General features: G+C 44.7%; 1 protein-coding gene across 2 annotated transcripts in view; it reads left to right on the top strand.

The window, feature by feature from the left end:
* The window catches only part of DDX25 (DEAD-box helicase 25), a 33,828-nt gene extending 17,131 nt beyond the window's left edge, over positions 1–16,697 (top strand). For both annotated transcript variants that reach the window (XM_056542751.1, XM_056542752.1), the window contains 5 exons: positions 751–928; positions 10,393–10,630; positions 10,721–10,883; positions 14,683–14,871; positions 16,560–16,697. In XM_056542751.1, coding sequence (XP_056398726.1) covers positions 751–928; positions 10,393–10,630; positions 10,721–10,883; positions 14,683–14,871; positions 16,560–16,621 — 830 coding nt within the window. In that variant the 3' untranslated portion in view covers positions 16,622–16,697. The remainder of the gene's footprint in view (positions 1–750; positions 929–10,392; positions 10,631–10,720; positions 10,884–14,682; positions 14,872–16,559) is intronic.
* Positions 16,698–18,936: the final 2,239 nt, after the last annotated feature.

Below are 18,936 nucleotides of genomic sequence, written 5' to 3'. Positions count from 1 at the left end.
TGGTGAATGGCAATATGTGTGCAATGAACAGGGCTCAGAATATAATAATTAGGTTGTAAGGCCAGGTTTAAATGGGCATTGTCGGATACAAAAACTTTTGATATGTTGTAAAGCATGCAAAACAAATAGGTTTTGCAATTGCTTTCATTAATGTTCAGTATTTCATACTGAAAAAGCCAGTCAAACAACTGCCCACCCCCCACCCCAGGCTGCTTGGACACATACTAGTCCTGCTGTGTCCATGCGTCATCACCTATGTCATGGACACACTTCCTTGATTGACAGCTGTGAGTGCAGGGCTCACAGCTAGAGAAAAAATCCTCCCACTGTCAGCTTGTGTCCCGCTACTGTCAGTGAGGACTAGCTGGGAGATGTTCGCTGACAGCATATTGAGGTAGGGGGCGGAGACCTGCACAGTGAGGCCACACCCCCTCCCTTTGAGAGAAATCCAGACTAGTGAGCTAAATTAAAGCTAAAAAATAAATAAAATAAAGATGCTAGACACATACAAATTAGATGCACATGGTCATGATTAGGTACTGAGTGATGTATATAAAAAAAAAAAATCAAAAAATGTTTTTGTTGTGTGATCTGACGGGTACGCTTTAAACTCCTGGATGCTGGAGCACTGGAGTCCTGGGGGGAAATAGTTTATTGTAGATCTGCTACCCTAAAATCTCTCCCCCTTACACTACAGAAGTCACATGTAGCTTTCGATTGTTTTTTTTTTTTTTTTCTTTTCTTTTGCAGCTGCCAGAGGTAGCAGAATAGAAGCTCAGATCATAGTGGGAACGCCGGGAACTGTGATGGATTGGTGCTTCAAGCTGAAGCTTATTGATGTTGAGCGAATCAAAGTATTTGTCCTGGATGAAGCTGATGTCATGATCGGTCTTCAAGGCTATTCTGACCATAGTGTCCGAGTGAAGAGGCGAGTCTCGGTGGAAAGAAATGCTCCAAGTGATATAAGATATTATGAAATTGTTTTGTCATTTCAGTCCCTACATGGAGAACATGTTCTTCTTGGACATCTTACTCTGGATCTAGCACCATGGGTACTGGCTGCTACCACTAAGAAAATAACTGGCTGCTACCACTAAGAAAATAACTTTCATTGGGGACGCAGAGACCATGGGTATATGTTCTTGCCACTAGCAGGTGCTGACACTAGAAGAAAAAAGTCGGCTCTTCCCTGGCCCTGGCCACTGGAAGTGAGGTAATCCGTTTTAGCTCGTGTCAGTAGGAGGCAAGACACAGGTCTGTTGCTCTCCAGACCTGGTCTTTTTATTTTCTAGTAAGGGTTGTTTAGTTAGCTTTTCCTCACTTTTTTTATCATTATATTCAGATGGGATTCAGGAGCATGGTGCTTCCTGTTCCCTCCTGCCCCCCCCCCCCCCCAATTTGCGACAAAGGGGCACAGACAGAGTATGTACTGTTAACCCCTTCTCGCCAGCGCCTGGAGGTTGTACCCTGGTTCCGGGTCCCCCACTGCCCCTGCTCGCCCCGTTATCTTAGCCTGGTATGATGCAGCGTGGTCATAAGTTGGTTGAAGCCGTCTGGGTGAGTATAAGAAGACCGTGGGTGAGTATATCATCCCCTCCGCCCATTGGCCCACCCGCCAGTGGACTCTGTTTCTTCAGCCATTTCTGTCTCAGGTCACCCGCCGGCTTTTGCAGCAGCTCCCTGTACTTTCTGTAGCCGCTGATTTTCTTTACTTCAGCTGGTCGGATCTCCTCCTGCACTTGCTGGCCAGCGGGACCCATAATGGCGGCATGTAGCTCTTTTTTTTTTCCAGATAGCGCTATTGGCACAATGTTTTTTTTGCCCTATGCCTCTGTCATACCTAATTCTGCAGAGTTCTCACTCTGTGAGGGAGCATATGAAAACCGCGGTGGCGGGCCGTTACACGGTCCCTGGAGATTCCAGGTTACATTCCGTGCCTGGTTTCCCCTTACGCTGAATACCATGCCAGGTTTACTGTGCCCATGGCTGGTCATAGTCCCTCCCTGTCTGGTGCCCTTACAGGGCTTTTGCGTTCCTGGCGGACGCCCAGGGCCTTTTCGGGGTTCTTCCTTCGATGGTCATCCATCAGCGGAGGGTGCAGCTGTGCTTGGGGAGAAGATGGCTAGAAGGGTGGAGGAGTGTTTAAACTAGGGGGGAGGGAACCTACAACATAGCGGGGGGGAAATAGTGTAGATAGAGAGGGGGGACTAAGTAATATACCTGGGGGTGGAGCGATCGGAGGGGTTAGAATAATTAACAGGGATAGGCTTCATAGGAAGAAAAAACATGCACCATTGAATTGCATGATGACTAATGCCAGAAGTCTGACCAATAAAACTGACTTACTGGAGTGGTTGATGTCTGAGGAGGATTATGACATAGTGGGAATAACAGAGACTTGGTTGGACAATAGCTGTGACTGGGCGGTCAATATACAGGGTTATAGTCTATTCTGGAAGGATCGGAGTCTGAAGGCCACACTACGGGAGGATATAGGGGAGGGAAACGATAATGTAGAATCATTATGGGTAGAAATATATAGAGATAAAAATAAAAAAATCCTGATAGGGTTTTGCTATAAGCCACCAAACATAATGGAAGAGGCAGAAGATCAATTACTGAGGCAAATAAACCAGGCAGCAAATCAAAATGACGTGATAATAATGGGAGACTTTAACTATCCTGATATAAATTGGGAGACTGAGACCTGTGAATCTCATAAGGGAAACAGGTTTCTGACTATAGCTAAAGACAAATATCTGTCCCAAATGGTGCAATGCCCGACCAGAGGGGGCGCCGTACTAGACTTAATATTAACCAGCAGACCTGATAGAGTAACTAATGTGCAAGTAGAAGGACACCTAGGAAATAGTGACCATAATATAATACAGTATAACTTGTTCTTCAATAAGGGAATCTCTTGAGAGGCCACAAAAACAATGAACTTCAGGAAGGCAAAGTTTGATCAACTCAGAGAAGCCCTTAACAATATAATACTGACACTAAATGGGAGACTTTTAAAAATATCTAAAATTTTCCCTGCAAGATGTATATACCTTATGGGAATAAAAGGGTCAGAAATAAAAGAAAACCAATATGGATGAACAAAAATGTTAAGGGGGCAATAAATGACAAAAATAAAGCATTTAAACTACTAAAACAAGACAGCAGAGAGGAAGCATTAAAAAGCTATAGAGAAAAAAGTAAAATATGTAAAAAAAAAACAGATAAAAACCGCAAAAATAGAGACAGAAAGACTAATTGCCAAAGAGAGTCAAACTAACCCCAAAATGTTCTTTAAAGGGGTATTCCAGGCCAATTTTTTTTATATATCAACTGGCTCCGGAAAGTTAAACAGATTTGTAAATTACTTCTATTAAAAAAATCTTAATCCTTCCAATAGTTATTAGCTTCTGAAGTTTTCTGTCTAACTGCTCTCTGATGACTCGCGTCCCGGGAGCTGTGCAGTTCCTATGGGGATATTCTCCCACATGCAAACATGTGGCTCCCAGTTGAGATATATAAAAAAAAGGTTTTGCCTGGAATACCCCTTTAACTATATAAATAGCAAAAAGATCAAAAATGAAAGTGTGGGCCCTTTAAAAAATGACGAGGAAGAAATTATAAACGGGGATCAGGAAAAAGCAAATATATTAAACAAATTCTTCTCCACTGTGTTCACCAAGGAAAATGAAATGCCAGGTGAAATACAGTGAGATAAGGTAAACTCCCCAGAACAGATCACCTATCTAACCCAGGAAGAAGTACAGATCACCTGTCTAACCCAGGAAGAAGTACAGTGCCACCTACAAAAAATCAAAATGGACAAATCACCAGGTCCAGATGGCATTCACCCCCGTGTTCTAAAGGAATTAAGTAATGTGATAGACAGACCCCTATTTTTAATATTCAGGGACTCTATAGTAACAGGGACTGTTCCCCAGGACTGGTGCATGGCAAATGTGGTACCAATATTTAAAAAAGGATAAAAAGGTGACCCTGGGAATTATAGACCTGTAAGTTTGACCTCCATTGTATGTAAATTGTTTGATGGTTTTCTAAGAGATGCAATTCTGGAGTATCTTAATAAAAATAAATGCATGACCCCATATCAGCATGTCTTTATGAGGGACCGGTCCTGTCAGGCTAACCTGATCAGCTTTTATGAGGAGGTGAGCTCCAGACTGGACCAGGGTGAATCACTGGATGTCGTATATATCTGGATTTTTCCAAAGCATTTGATACAGTTCCACATAAAAGGTTGGTGCATAAAATGAGAAGGATGGGGCTGGGGGAGAATGTGTGTAAGTGGGTAAGTAACTGGCTCAGTGATAGGAAACAGAGGGTGGTTATTAATGGTACTTATTCTGATTGGGTGAGTGTTACTAGTGGGGTACCACAGGGGTCCGTCTTGGGTCCTGTTCTATTTAATATAGTCATTAATGACCTTGTAGAGGGGTTGAATAGTAAAGTAGCAATCTTTGCAGATGATACTAAACTCTGTAAAGCGGTAAACACTATAGAGGACAGTGCACTGTTACAAATGGATCTGGATAGGTTGGAGGTTTGGGCTGGGAAGTGGCAGATGAGGTTCAACACTGATAAATGTAAGGTAATGCACATGGGGAAGAAAAATCCGGGCTGGGATTATGTATTAAATGGGAGAACGCTTGGGACAACTGACGTGGAAAAGGACTTGGGAGTCTTAGTTGATAGTAAATTTAGCTGTAGTGACCAGTGTCGGGCAGCTGCTGCCAAGGCAAATAAAATCATGGGGTGCATCAATAGGGGCATAGATGCCCACGACAAGGAAATAATTCTACCGCTGTACAAATCACTAGTCAGACCACACATGTAATACGGTGTACAGTACTGGGCACCAGTGTACAAGAAAGATATAGTGGAGCTGGAGAGGGTTCAAAGACGGGCAACCAGAGTAATACGGGGAATGGGAGGACTACAGTACCCAGAAAGATTATCAGAATTAGGGTTATTTAGTTTAGAAAAAAGAAGGCTTAGGGGAGACCTAATAACTATGTATAAATATATCAGGGGGCCGTACAGAGATCTCTCCCATGATCTATTTATACCCAGGACTGTATCTATAACAAGGGGGCATCCTCTACGTCTAGAGGAAAGAAGGTTTCTACACCAGCACAGATGGGGGTTCTTTACTGTAAGAGCAGTGAGACTGTGGAATTCTCTGCCTGAGGAGGTGGTCATGGGAAACTCTGTGAAAGAGTTCAAAAGGGGTCTGGATGCATTTGTGGAGAGTAATAACATTACAGGTTATGGATTTTAGATCTATAGGGATAGAGCGTTGATCCAGAAATTTATTCTGACTGGCATATTGGAGTCGGGAAGGAATTTTTACCTCTAGTATGAGGGTTTTTTGCCTTCCTCTGGATCAACTCAGTAGGGACTCATTAGGGATATAGGTTGAACTTGATGGACTTTGGTCTTTTTTCAACCTTATGAACTGTGTTACTATGATTCCCTCCTCCACAGGTCACTGATCTCATATCTGCCGCATCCGCGGTTGACATTCCGGTACCCCTCGACCAGTGTGATGTGTCCGATGTAGTAACCTGTTGCATACTGTGGACCCATAGCAGTAAGCCAGACAGTGGTCTGCGTGGTTCCTCCGCCGCATGTCATTTCTCCCATGCCTGATGTCTCTGTGGCTGGAGTTCCGGTACCCCACTAACATTGACCGAAGAAGTGCCCTGACGTGTCCTATAGACCCTATACAGGGCAATGGGGATACCATCCATGGCTCCTCATCCTCCCCCGTCCTCCCACCTGCGACAAAGGGGGCACAGTGATTGGCGATATGACGGTGTTCCTTTTTCGTCAGCACCTGGGGATGTACTCGTTCAGCCAGACTGTTGTCTGCAATGTTTCCAATGCAGTTGGTCTCCCATCCCTGGGCTGCCGCGTGTATGGCTGGGGTTTCCAGTACCTCACTGCTGGTGGGAGAAATCTGGAAGAGGGTCCCCTGAAGGTACACGGGACTGACGTCAGTCAGTCAGACTTTCTTCTGCTTGGGGGGGACACCCATCAGATCGGCTGCACTTCAGTACCCTACTTTCGATGGGAGGGTTCGCAAAAGTGACTCTGCGTTCAAGAACCCTATACCAGTCAACCAGGCGATGGTCTACGTGGTTTACTACTATGTCGGGTCACCTACCATACACTTCCCACACCTTGGCGCAAGTTCAGGTATCCCACTGCCGAGGTGTAGTTCTGAGCGAGGGACCCCATGTTGCTCCATGGGCCTTTCAAAAGTGAGTAGTGGTTCGCAGGGTTCCCTACTTTCCCAGGTCTCTTTCCACAGGCCTGCTGCTATCACAGATGAGGGCTGGTAAACCACTTTCAGTGTGTGTTTCTGAGGTTTGTCCACAGTCCCTATGCTTATTAGCCAGACTGTCTGCATGTTTTTTTCATCCACCAGGTCACCTTACCTATTCCTGCCGCTCCGGTGGCAGACATCCGGAGACTCCCTTTCAGTGTGAAGTTCCGAAGAAGTGGCTCTGTGGATTCATTGGACCTTTCTACCGATAAGAATGTCTACATATTTCCTGCACCTCATTCATCCTTCATCTCTTTAGTCTGCGACTGCAGTTCTGGTGTGTAGCGCCATTAAGACATGGGGTGGGAGTGTTTCCTGCAGGTTCTATGGACCTCGCAGCAGCACTCTCGGTTCCCTTTCTAACAGCATAACGTTAGTCTTCTCAGGGCATGGTTGTGGCACACCGTTTGGTGCAGAGCCTAGTTTCCATGCTTCTGGACATTTGGATGTCTGTGGTTCCCTCCTTTGTAGAGCCTTCCTCCCCTCTTTTTCGGTAGGGTGTACCTCAGGCCTCCCTGTGTAATTGTTTCCACAGGTCTGCGGCGGTTAAGCACCTCTGTTTTTGGGCATGGGGCTTGCTGGGGCCATGGGCCCCCCGCCCCCATGCCTCCAGGTATCTTCCTGGGTTCCTGTACGGGGTGGCTCAGGCGCCTGCTCTGTTGCCTTATTCATCAGCCAGGATGGCTCCGTGGCAGCACCATCTGGCCCCCCCCCCCTTTTTTTCTGCAGGGTGCATGGTATTGCCCCAATAAGGTGTTTCCTCCCAACGCTGTAGGTTGCTACATGTGCTTCTTACTTGCATTCGTAGTTATGTCTCTGTAACTCCCAGCTCCAGTGTCCAGGATTCAAATCCCTCTTGGGACACAACATGGCTCCTCTGTGCCTCGGTGTGTTTTCGCAGGGTCCCTGGGGTCTACGTCCACCCAGTGCTTTGATCCGTTACTGTAGGGCGGCATTTTTCCTTGCTCCTACAGTATATGGTGCCCTTCCACAGGGGGTACTGAGATCAGGAAGCTTGGCCCGGTCAGTGCCTGAGTTTCGTCTCCACCTCCCCTTGTTTTCCCCTCCACTAGGGGGACTATTTCACTAAGCACTTTCTTCCGTCAAGATGGAGCCATCTCACACTTTCCCCTACATGGTGGGGTACCTTGCTTGGCCTTTGTTTTTTGCTGGGAGGGATCGTAAGTGCTTTTTGCCGGCTTTGGTTGTGTACTTACTGCTCACTATTGCAGCCTGGCTCTCCTCCTGTTTCTGGTTGTCTGCTGCTGCTCATGCAGCTAGGGCATTTTCCTCCTGTAGGAGGGATTTATGCAATCGTGTATAGCTCAGCGACAGTCAGTCTGCCATTGCTCTGTTCCTTCCTTGGCGCAATATTTGGGAAGGGTGTGCTCATCCTTCCCTTTGTCTGTGGTGGTGGTGCTACACTGCCACTCTGATCTTTTGGAGTAACCTTCTTGTGCCCAGAGCCTGGGAGTCCCAGCTGGGTCCCCTTTTGCTTTTCCCTCCGTTCCCGTCCTGTCGAGACGTTGCTGGGAGTGCTCTGGTTCGCTTCGACCGCTGGGTCCAAGACCAATTCTTGTTTTGGGCCCTCTCCTAGACTGCTGTGGTGTACCTTATTTTCTAGGTCGGTCCTCCGGGCCTTTGTGAGAATTGCCATCTCGGGCACGTGCAGTGCCCCTGCCCAAGCTTCTCTGTGATCCCTTTGTGGGATGGTCTTTCTGTACCGCTCTTCTTCTTGTCCTGACATAGCAGTATATCTCCCGGAGTGTTTTGCGGTTGTTGGGTTTGCTTCCCCTACAGGTGGGGCACCTCCAGGTGCCTCGAGTCTCCAGTTCCATGTCGACTTTCCGGGTTACTCCTTACTTTCCGTTTCCTCCTTTGGGGTCCATTTACTCAGAGGTTGGACGGCAAGCCTGTCTACCGGGTTGTTCCAGTTGGGCCATTTGGGCCATTTTTCGGCTGCAGCATGGCTGTGGTGCTGCCCACTGTTCAGCCTGTGTGGTGTCCTCTCAGAGTCCGCACTTCTCCCCGGGTGCTCACGCTGTGCTCCTGGAACAGTGTTTTTTTGGCACCTACAGCTTTTTGGTTCAGATCTTCTGCACCATGCCTCTCTGGAGACGTTTCCAGTCTCTTTTTCCAGAAGTTTCTGATCTTCATCTTCACTGACTCGCCTTCGTTTTCTCGCCAGGTTCTCTGGTTTCGGTTGGTCCTCTGTATGGGGTTCTCTTGTCGTTCCCTTCTCCTTTTTTGTTCTCAACCGGGCTCTCCCTCTGTCTGGTTCTGTGCTTCTTGGAGTTGGTTTCCTACCTCCTTCCAGGTTGGTTTGGCCCATCGGGTCTCGGCATTGCCCCTTCTTGTCTCTCTGTGACCTGTTGGTTTAGAGTCTCTTCTAAGGATGGTCCCTTCCTTGTTCCAGGCCTTGGTTGCCTTTTTAGCCCAGGGTCTCGTCTGTGAGTCTTACAGCCGGCTGGGGTTCAGTCTCCGGACTGACTCTCTTCCTCTGGTGGTGTTTTTCCCACCCCAGGGACTGCTTTGGTACGTCCCATGATCTCCCCCAATGAAGAGTGACCGAGAAAAGGAGATTTTTTTTTTTTTGTACTCACCGTAAAATCTTTCTCGTAGCCTTCATTGGGGGGACACCACACCCACCCATGTCTTAATAGCCTTTTCTGGTTCTTGGGTGTTTCCCCAGGATTCCTTTCTAGGGTCCTTCGGACTTTTTTTTTTTCTTCTCCTAGTGGCAAGAGCATATAACCATGGTTCCCCCAATGAAGGCTACGAGAGAGAGAGATTTTACGGTGAGTACAAAAAAATCTCCCTTTGGCCTTTTATAGGTTACAGTAGTGTTTCCCAACCAGGGTGCCTCCAGGTGTTGCTAAACTACAACAGCCTTTGGCTGTCCGGGCATGCTGGGAGTTGTAATTTTGCAATATCTGGAGGCACCCTGGTTGGGAAACAATGGGTTACAGAATCCGGAGTAACATTTCCAGTTCATGTGAATTGGACAGCTCCTGCTTGTTGTTCTTGTCCATGAGGCTTTCAGTAAAGCATATCTTAGGAAAGATCACAGCCCTCATAATAAAATGCAAAAAGATAAACAAATAAATAAAAAAAAAAGTAGAAACAGATTAGACCAAAATACGGAAACTTTTTTTTTCTATTTTGTAAAAATAATCCAAGCAAACACTCCTTTTAAATAGCCTTTTGCTGCATTTTCAGTGGTGTGTAGAAGGCCTAAGAGTAGCATTGGAGAGCTTGTACACTCAGGACCAGTGGGACACAGTAACTTAAAGGGGTTATGCACTTATCCCCTATCCAAAGGGGGGTCCGACCGCTGAAAACCCCTCCCCAGTGATCTCCTGCACAAGGCTGTAGCTCTCAAATCAGGAATGCAGGGTTTGCTGCTACACCACAGCATGTCCCGGCCCCCAACCTCGGAACCGCACTCTTGGTGTACAGAAGTGACGACCCGCTCAGCCAGTCACCGTGAGACTGGCCTCATCTCGCCTAGCGATAGGGAGGTCACGTCTGTTAAGTGCCAGTGTCTCTCTGAGGGTGGGGGCCGGAGCACACTATGGTGTAATGGTGGTCCCTGCGTTCCTGAGGTGAGAGGCGTGGCCTCATTAATCCTAAACCCGCCCCTTCGTGATCACACACTTATCTCCTATCGTTTGGATAGGGCAGTGTTTCCCAACCAGGGTGCCTCCAGCTGTTGCAAAACTATAACTTTCAGCATGCCCGGACAGCCAAAGGCTGTCCGGGCATGCTGAGAATTGTAGTTTTGCAACAGCTGGAGGCACCCTGGTTGGGAAACACTGGGATAGGTTGTTAAAAATTGCATAACACCTTTTTAAGCGCAGGAAGTTGTAAAGCTTTGAGGAACTGTCTTGTTACCGTCCGGTCTAAATGATACCTTCTTCAAAATGGAGTGCATTTATAATATTGTCAGTTTTCGTGGATTGACCTTCCGCTTTCTTCATCAGTTTACTTCTCTTCCAATCATCTGCTGACTAAAAACTGGGAGATGCTCATCTTTACAGGGCGATGCCACTGAACTGCCAGATGCTTTTGTTCTCGGCCACGTTTGAGGACTCTGTCTGGTGTTTTGCTGAGAGGATTGTTCCAGATCCAAACATCATAAAATTAAAAAAGGAAGAGCTGACGTTGCAGAACATTCGCCAATTTTATGATTTTTGTGAAGACAAGGCAGCAAAATACAAGGCCTTAATCAACATGTACACATCGATCACTATTGCGCAGGTCATCATCTTTTGTCAGGTATGGTCTCTGCTCAGATCATGCACCTCATTGTTCCTTGAAGTTTGCCTTGTTTTTCTTCTTTAACAATGGAAGTTTCTTATTAAATAGACTCGGAAAACTGCAAATTGGCTTTACCAACAAATGACAAATGAAGGGCACATGGTGGCTCTACTGAGCGGAGAACTGACCGTGACAGAGCGAGCCATTATTATCCAGAGGTTTCGAGAGGGCAAAGAGAAAGTTCTTATCACGACTAATGTCTGTGCTCGCGGTAAGTCAGTTTCGATTTTTTATTTTTTGCAATAGTGTATTTCCCCATGGGCATGTCTGTGTAGGCAGTTAGTTTTCTTTTAGTTATGCAGATAGATGAACCCAAGGTGCAAGACTCTTCAAAGGGGTTATCAGGACATAGTGTTACATATCTTGTACTAATCCTGTATTTTATCCTGTATTGTACTCCAGAGCTGTACTCACTATTCTGCTGGTGAGGTCACTGTGTACATACATTACATTACTTATCCTGTACTAATCCTGAGTTATATCCTGTATTATACTCCTGAGCTGTACTCACTATTCTGCTGGTGAGGTCACTGTGTACATACATTACATTACTTATCCTGTACTGATCCTGAGTTATATCCTGTATTATACTCCAGAGCTGTACTCACTATTCTGCTGGTGAGATCACTGTGTACATACATTACATTACTTCTCCTGTACTGATCCTGATTATATCCTGTATTATACTCCTGAGCTGTACTCACTATTCTGCTGGTGAGGTCACTGTGTACATACATTACATTACTTATCCTGTACTGATCCTGAGTTATATCCTGTATTATACTCCAGAGCTGTACTCACTATTCTGCTGGTGAGGTCACTGTGTACATACATTACATTACTTATCCTGTACTGATCCTGAGTTCTATCCTGTATTATACTCCAGAGCTGTACTCACTATTCTGCTGGTGAGGTCACTGTGTACATACATTATATTACTTATCCTGTACTGATCTTGAGTTATATCCTACACTGCCCAAAAAAATAAAGGGAACACTAAGATAACACATCCTAGATCTGAATGAATGAACTAATCGTATGAAATACTTTTGTCTTTACATAGTTGAATGCGCTGACAACAAAATCACAAAATTATCAATGGAAATCAAATGTATCAACCCATGGAGGTCTGGATATGGAGTCACAATCAAAAACAAAGTGGAAAACCCCACTACAGGCTGATCCAGCTTTGATGTAATGTCCGTAAAACAAGTCACAATGAGGCTCAGTAGTGTGTGTGGCCTCCACGTGCCCGTATGACCTCCCTACAATGCCTGGGCATGCTTCTGTAGAGGTGGCTTCTGGACAGTCTGTGGTGCAACGTGGTGTTGGTGGATGGAGAGAGTCATGATGTCCCAGATGTGCTCAATCGGATTCAGGTCTGGGGAACGGGCGGGCAAGTCTCCAGTCACATGTGATCTAGCATTGTCTTGCATTAGGAGTAACCCAGGGCCAACCGCACCAGCATATGGTCTCACAAGGGGTCTAAGGATCTCATCTCGGTACCTAATGGCAGTCGGGCTACCTCTGGCAAGTACATGGAGGGCTGTGCGGCCCCCCCAAAGAAATGCCACCCCACACCATTACTGACCCACTGCCAAACTGGTCATGCTGGAGAATGTTTCAGCCAGCAGAACGTTCTCCACGGCGTCTCCAGACTGTCACGTCTGTCACATGTGCTCAATGTGAACCTGCTTTCATCTGTGAAGAGCACAGGACGCCAGTGGTGAATTTGCCAATCTTGCTGTTCTCAGGCAAATGCCAAACGCCCTGCACTGTGTTGGGCTGTAAGCACAACCCCCACCTGTGGATGTCGGGCCCTCATACCACCCTCATGGAGTCTGTTTCTGACCGTTTGAGTGGAGACATGCACATTTGTGGCCTGCTGGAGGTCATTTTGCACAAAGGCGGAGGTAGCGGTCCTGCTGCTGGGTTGTTGCCCTCCTACGGCCTCCTCCACGTCTCCTGATGTACTGGCCTCTCTCCTGGTAGCACCTCCATGCTCTGGACACTACGCTGACAGACACAGCAAACCTTCTTGCCACAGCTCGCATTAATGTACCATCCTGGATGAGCTGCCCTACCTGAGCCACTTGTGTGGGTTGTAGACTCCGTCTCATGCTACTACTAGAGTGAAAGCACCACCAGCATTCAAAAGTGACCAAAACATCAGCCAGGATGCATAGGAACTGAGAAGTGGTCTTTTGTCACCACCTGCAGAACCACTCCTTTATTGGGGGTGTCTTGCTAATTTTCCTATAATTTCCTCCTGTTGTCTGTTCCATTTGCACAACATCATGTGAAATTGATTGTCAATCAGTGTTCTTCCTGAGTGGACAGTGTGATTTCACAGAAGTGTCATTGACTTGGAGTTACATTGTGTTAAGTGTTCCCTTTATTTATTTTTTTGAGCAGTGTATATTATACTCCAGAGCTGTACTCACTATTCTGCTGGTGAGGTCACTGTGTACATACATTATATTACTTATCCTGTACTGATCCTGAGTTATATCCTGTATTATACTCCAGAGCTGCACTCACTATTCTGCTGGTGTACTCACTATCCCCCTACATAGTCATTCACAAGGACAAAGTTGTTCTAAGTCCAATTTCTGTTTTAAGGTGGTGTCCGCTAGTGCTGGGTGATGTATCGGTTCATGAATTTTTCCCTATACCGCCATATCGGTCGGTCCCTCCCCCCGCGGCCCACTTGCTTTCAGCGCTTGCAGGGGGAGGCGACAGCTTCCGTTCTCTGTCCTGCGCCGGCGGCTCACAACTCATTCATTTCCAGTGCTGCGGCTCACAGGAGGAAAAATAGATCAACGCCTGCAGGTAACATGAGTAGTCCCCCGATGTAGGGACAGCGCTGCGGCTTGATAGTTCATTCATTCGGTGGGGGGAGCAGGACACAGCGCGCGGGTCATATATGTCCTGCACTAGTATCCGCCTTTCCCATCCATGAGGACATTGTCCTCCCTTCTTTTTGCTCTTTCCCTTTTCATCCTTGTGAACGGGGCTCTTTGTTTTCTGGTGGTTGTTAGGATGATTTGTGTCCATCTTGCTGCCATGGCATCTTCCAGACGCTCTGAATCCTCATTTATTTTCTCAGAGGGTCCTCGTAGGGGCCTTTCAGCTTTTCAGTCTGCAAGGCTGCCACCTGGTCTTCGGTGCAAATGTAGTTATTATTATAATTTTTTTTACGTTTTACCAGGTCCGTACCATGGCTTTCTTTGACACCAGTCTGGACTGCAAGATGCTTCATGCTGGCGTGTGCTAGTCACATGGTGTCCTCTCTCTTTTTTTATTTTTTATTCCCCCCCCCCCCCCCAAGGACTACGTTTTTGACATGGTGCTGTGGCCCCCAATGTAATTCATGAGAAAAATGTATTTTTGTGCTCACAATAAAAATTTTCATTAGATTAATTTGCACAGATTAACCTAGTGTGGGTAAGGAGGGGTATAGCCTGCCTAGATGGTGCCAGCACCCACAGTGCTGTGTCCCTCAAAGAGGGAATTCCACTGCTCAGCATTTGGAACAAACTGTTCTAAACACTTGAGCCGGGACCTTCGTGACGTCATTGTCCCAGGCCCCTCGCCCCCTCAATGCAAGTCTATGGGAGTGGGCATGATGGACGTCACTCCCCCCTCCCATAGACTTGCATTTAGGGGGCAGGGCCATAACGTCACGAGCTCCCGACTCCAGCGATCAGAACTGTTTGGTCCAAACGCTGAGCAGTGGAGCACAAAAATCAATTTATTTTGCCCATGGAGAGGATTATTAAAATAAAAAGATAAGCCTGGAAGCATGATGACTAGCCTGACCTAGCCATGGGAGTATCACACCCCTATTTTCCTGCTGACAGGTCACCTTTAATGCACATCCTCATTAGGTGACGGAAGGGTTCAGGGTTAGCTTTAGCTATTCCACGACTTTGTACAACTTTTACTTGTTCACTGAGAAGTGATTTTCCCAGCATGATAAATGACATCCTTTATGTTAACCCATTTAGGAATTGATATAGAACAAGTGTCAGTTGTTCTTAACTTTGATCTGCCTGTGACTATTGATGGGTCAACAGATTATGAGACATACCTGCATCGAATTGGCCGCACTGGCAGATTTGGTAAAAAAGGCATTGCAGTCAATCTTGTTGAAAAATCTTTCATGCATACTTTGCGTGACATCGAAGAACATTTTGGTAAGCGATCTTCTGTTTTCAGCTGTAAACTGAATGAAAATGGTCTGTTTAGGTGTTATGAACGAGTGCCTGTGTAGTTTAAATGTGAAAAACTGAATATCTGACTGACTCTGACCTGCCCCTGTGTGAATAATTCCGAGGCAAATATTACATGGAACATAGCTACTTTTAACACTGTCACCATAGACAAGAATAAATTACTATAGTGCTCCAATGTACATGAATATAACTACTATAATACTGCTCCTATGTACAAAAATATAACTACTATAATACTGCTCCTATATACAAGAATATAACTACTATAATACTGCCTCCTATATACAAGAATATAACTACTATAATACTGCCTCCTATATACAAGAATATAACTACTATAATACTGCTCCTATATACAAGAATATAACTACTATAATACTGCCTCCTATATACAAGAATATAACTACTATAATACTGCTCCTATATACAATAATATAACTACTATAATACTGTTCCTATATACAAGAATATAACTACTATAATACTGCTCCTATATACAAGAATATAACTACTATAATACTGCCTCCTATATACAAGAATATAACTACTATAATACTGCTCCCTATATACAAGAATATAACTACTATAATACTGCTCCTATGTACATGAATATAACTACTATAATACTGCTCCTATATAAAAGAATATAACTACTATAATACTGCTCCTATATACAAGAATATAACTACTATAATACTGCTCCTATATACAAGAATATAACTACTATAATACTGCTCCTATATAAAAGAATATAACTACTATAATACTGCTCCTATATACAAGAATATAACTACTATAATACTGCCCCCTATATACAAGAATATAACTACTATAATACTGCTCCTATATACAAGAATATAATTACTATAACACTGCTCCTATACACAAGAATATAACTACTATAATACTGCTCCTATATACCAGAATATAACTACTATAATACTGCTCCTATATACAAGAATATAACTACTATAATACTGCTCCTATATACAGGAATATAACTACTATAATACTGCTCCTATATACAAGAATATAACTACTATAATACTGCTCCTGCATACAGGAATACAAGTACTGTAATACTACCCTTTCTGTTGTGAACTATACCATCAACTACTATAAATTATTATATAGGGCCTTGTAATGTATAGGTATCGGTACCTTTTTGACAGTGTAGTTGAAAACAGCAGAAGAGTCTCTCTACTGTAGGTGATCCCTGTTTATTTACCCTGTTAGGTCATATACAGACATAAACAAAATTGTTGATACATTTCTGTTAGACATATAAACCCACAAAGCTCTGACAAAAGTAATAATGAATAAACATTTACTGAAAACTACCTGATGATGATGATGATGATGATGATGATGATAATGATGATCAGACATTACTTCTGAATTGTGGTTCTCATTCTGAAGTTTGCTCTTTGCCTTTCTTAGGTGTTTTATTTTTTTTTTATTTAGCCATGTTTTTTGGGTCATTATCAAGTTATTTCAAGGAGCATAACAGGTTTTCCTGTCTTTACCAGAAAGATACCAACAATTTTGTCTACTTCTGTACGTGAAGCGAGAGCAGCACCTGGCTGGTTTGGGTATTACGTGGTATTTAAAATCACATGATTTGCATTAATATTTCCTTTTCGTTTTAGACACAAAGATCGTGCGGCTGGATACCGGAAACTTAGATGAAATGGAAAAACTGTGCTTCTGAGGAGGTTACAGCTCCTACAGAACATTGTTTTGTTTTTTTGAGTTCTTATAAAGCTGCTGGTATAAAAAAAAAATAATACAGATGTCTGAGGGTGATCCGCACTGTGATTTGGGAGCTTTGCACAATAGGTCTCACTGTTTTCATGCACTTTTATACATGTTTTAGTTTGTTATAGTTGTTGTTACTTTACATCAGTTTTTCCAACCAGAGTGCCTTCAGCTGTTGGAAAACAACTCCCAGCATGCCTGGACAGCCTTTGGGAGTTGTAGCTTTGCACCCGCTGGAGGCACCCTGGTTGGGAAACACTGCTTTACAATGTAATTGTCACTTTATATTCTCACTAAAAGACCGAATGAGCGGTCCAAAAGATAAACTTTTCCTTGTAGGGATCCAATCAGCACTGATCATACAGTCATGTGACCAAAGGCTTAGATCTGGGTCACATGCTTCACCACTCCATTATTGGTTAGGATGTATATGTGTCCAGTAGGTTACTATTGCAACTGGGGATACAGATGTATTTTTTTGTATAAATTTTTTGCACTGTACTTATTGTGACTATGGGATCAGTAAAGGGATTTCCTCATCACAGAATTTCTTTTTTTTCCCCCTCTGCTTTGGGAGCTTAAGTTTCCCTTTCAAAGATGTCTCCTGGCAGTGACTTGTGTTTTATCCAGTTTTAGTTCATTCTTGTCTTCGTAGTTGTAAATGTTGTTTTCTCATATATTTTCACTTTTCAAGTCCCAGTTGGACAGATATTCTCAGATCTTTTGTGCCGTTTGTTAAATATAGTAAGTGGAAATCTGTTCTGTTTCCTAAAAATATATTTGGCTTTATTTGTAATATTTTATTAAACAAGTTAGTAACGAAATGACTTTCTCCTAAATGTGAAGAGGAGGAGGATGGTGGAAACGGTTAGTGAAATGTCACACTTTATACAGAATCCAAAATCATAATTTAGAACAGTGTTTCTAAACCCTTGGTTCTCTATCTTTTGCAAAAAGGGGACCCATACTGATGGGTATATGCTCTTGCCACAAGGAGGCCCTGACCCTAGGAAAAAAAAGTCGGCTCCTCCCTGGCAGGATATCCCCCCCCCCACTCCACTCCCCACTAGAAGTGAGGTAATCAGTTCTGTCACAAAGTAGTAGGAGAAGCAAACAAAGAAATATGGCCGAAGGACCCTAGAAAAGAATCCCAGATTTAAAAAAAATAACAATAACCGGAAAGGAATATCCGGACCAAAAAAAAAAATGAAGACATGGGTGGGTGCGGTGAGAGATTTTATGGGGAGTACAAAAAAATTCTCCTTTTCTCAGTTGCTCTTTATTGGGGGACACCTATACTGATGGGACTTACCAAAGCAGTCCCCTAGGGTGGGAAGAACAACCATTAGCAAAAGGGGATCAGTCCCAAGACTGATCCCACTCGTCTGTAAGGCCTGCGGACCATGGAGAGGGACTCGGACGCCGAAGGAATGGACCGTGCTTCGCAGAGACTCTAAATCGACGTCACAGAGAGACAAGAAAAAAAAAAAAAGTCCTACTAGGAAGCCAGATGGGTCATCCGGGAAGGAAGTAGGAAATCCACTCCAAGGAACACAGAACCAGACAGAGGGCCAGCCCAGCTGGAAAACAAAAATGGAAAAGGGCACAACAAGAGAGCCCCATCCTGAGTCAACCGATTCAAGAGAACATGGCGGAAAAACGCCAGGGACAGCAGTGGATGCCTGGATAGAAGGCGAGCACAAAAGGTGGAGACCAGAAAACCACTGGAAAAAAAAGACTGAAACTGACTCGAGAGGCTTGGTACAAAAGATTGATGAACTGAACATCTGCAGACTTAAAACCTCCATCGGGGGGCCCGCCCCGGGAAGCAAAATAGCTCGACTGGTGTAATCCAGATGACCGGAATGCCCTCCATCTTAAGAGAATATGGATCTCCATGGAGGAGACTGAAGGAAATAACTGCCAAAAAAAGGAGTGGAATGTCCAGAAAAGGGGCATCTCGGAACACCGTAACGATAGGCCCGGAAACTGGAGGTTCCTGGGTCACCAGGAAGACTGACACGGAAGAATAAATAGCCTAAAAAGGAACAGAAGACCCTGAAAAGGAGCACCCCGGAACACCGGAGTGGCCGACATGGGAAGAAGGAGGTTCTTGAGTCTCCTGGAAGACTTACACTTGAAGGGTACGGAAACGCTCCTGGTGACAAACTTCTGTGTCGAGACAAAAAGTGCGGCACACAGAGACCACCCCACAAATGGGAACGTGGATAAGTCTGGGCTGGATCTCTACACATGCCTGAGACCTCA

The sequence above is a fragment of the Hyla sarda genome, chromosome 10, assembly GCF_029499605.1.
Source record: "Hyla sarda isolate aHylSar1 chromosome 10, aHylSar1.hap1, whole genome shotgun sequence".
Lineage (NCBI taxonomy): Eukaryota > Metazoa > Chordata > Amphibia > Anura > Hylidae > Hyla > Hyla sarda.
This window is presented reverse-complemented; position numbering and strand designations above follow the sequence as displayed.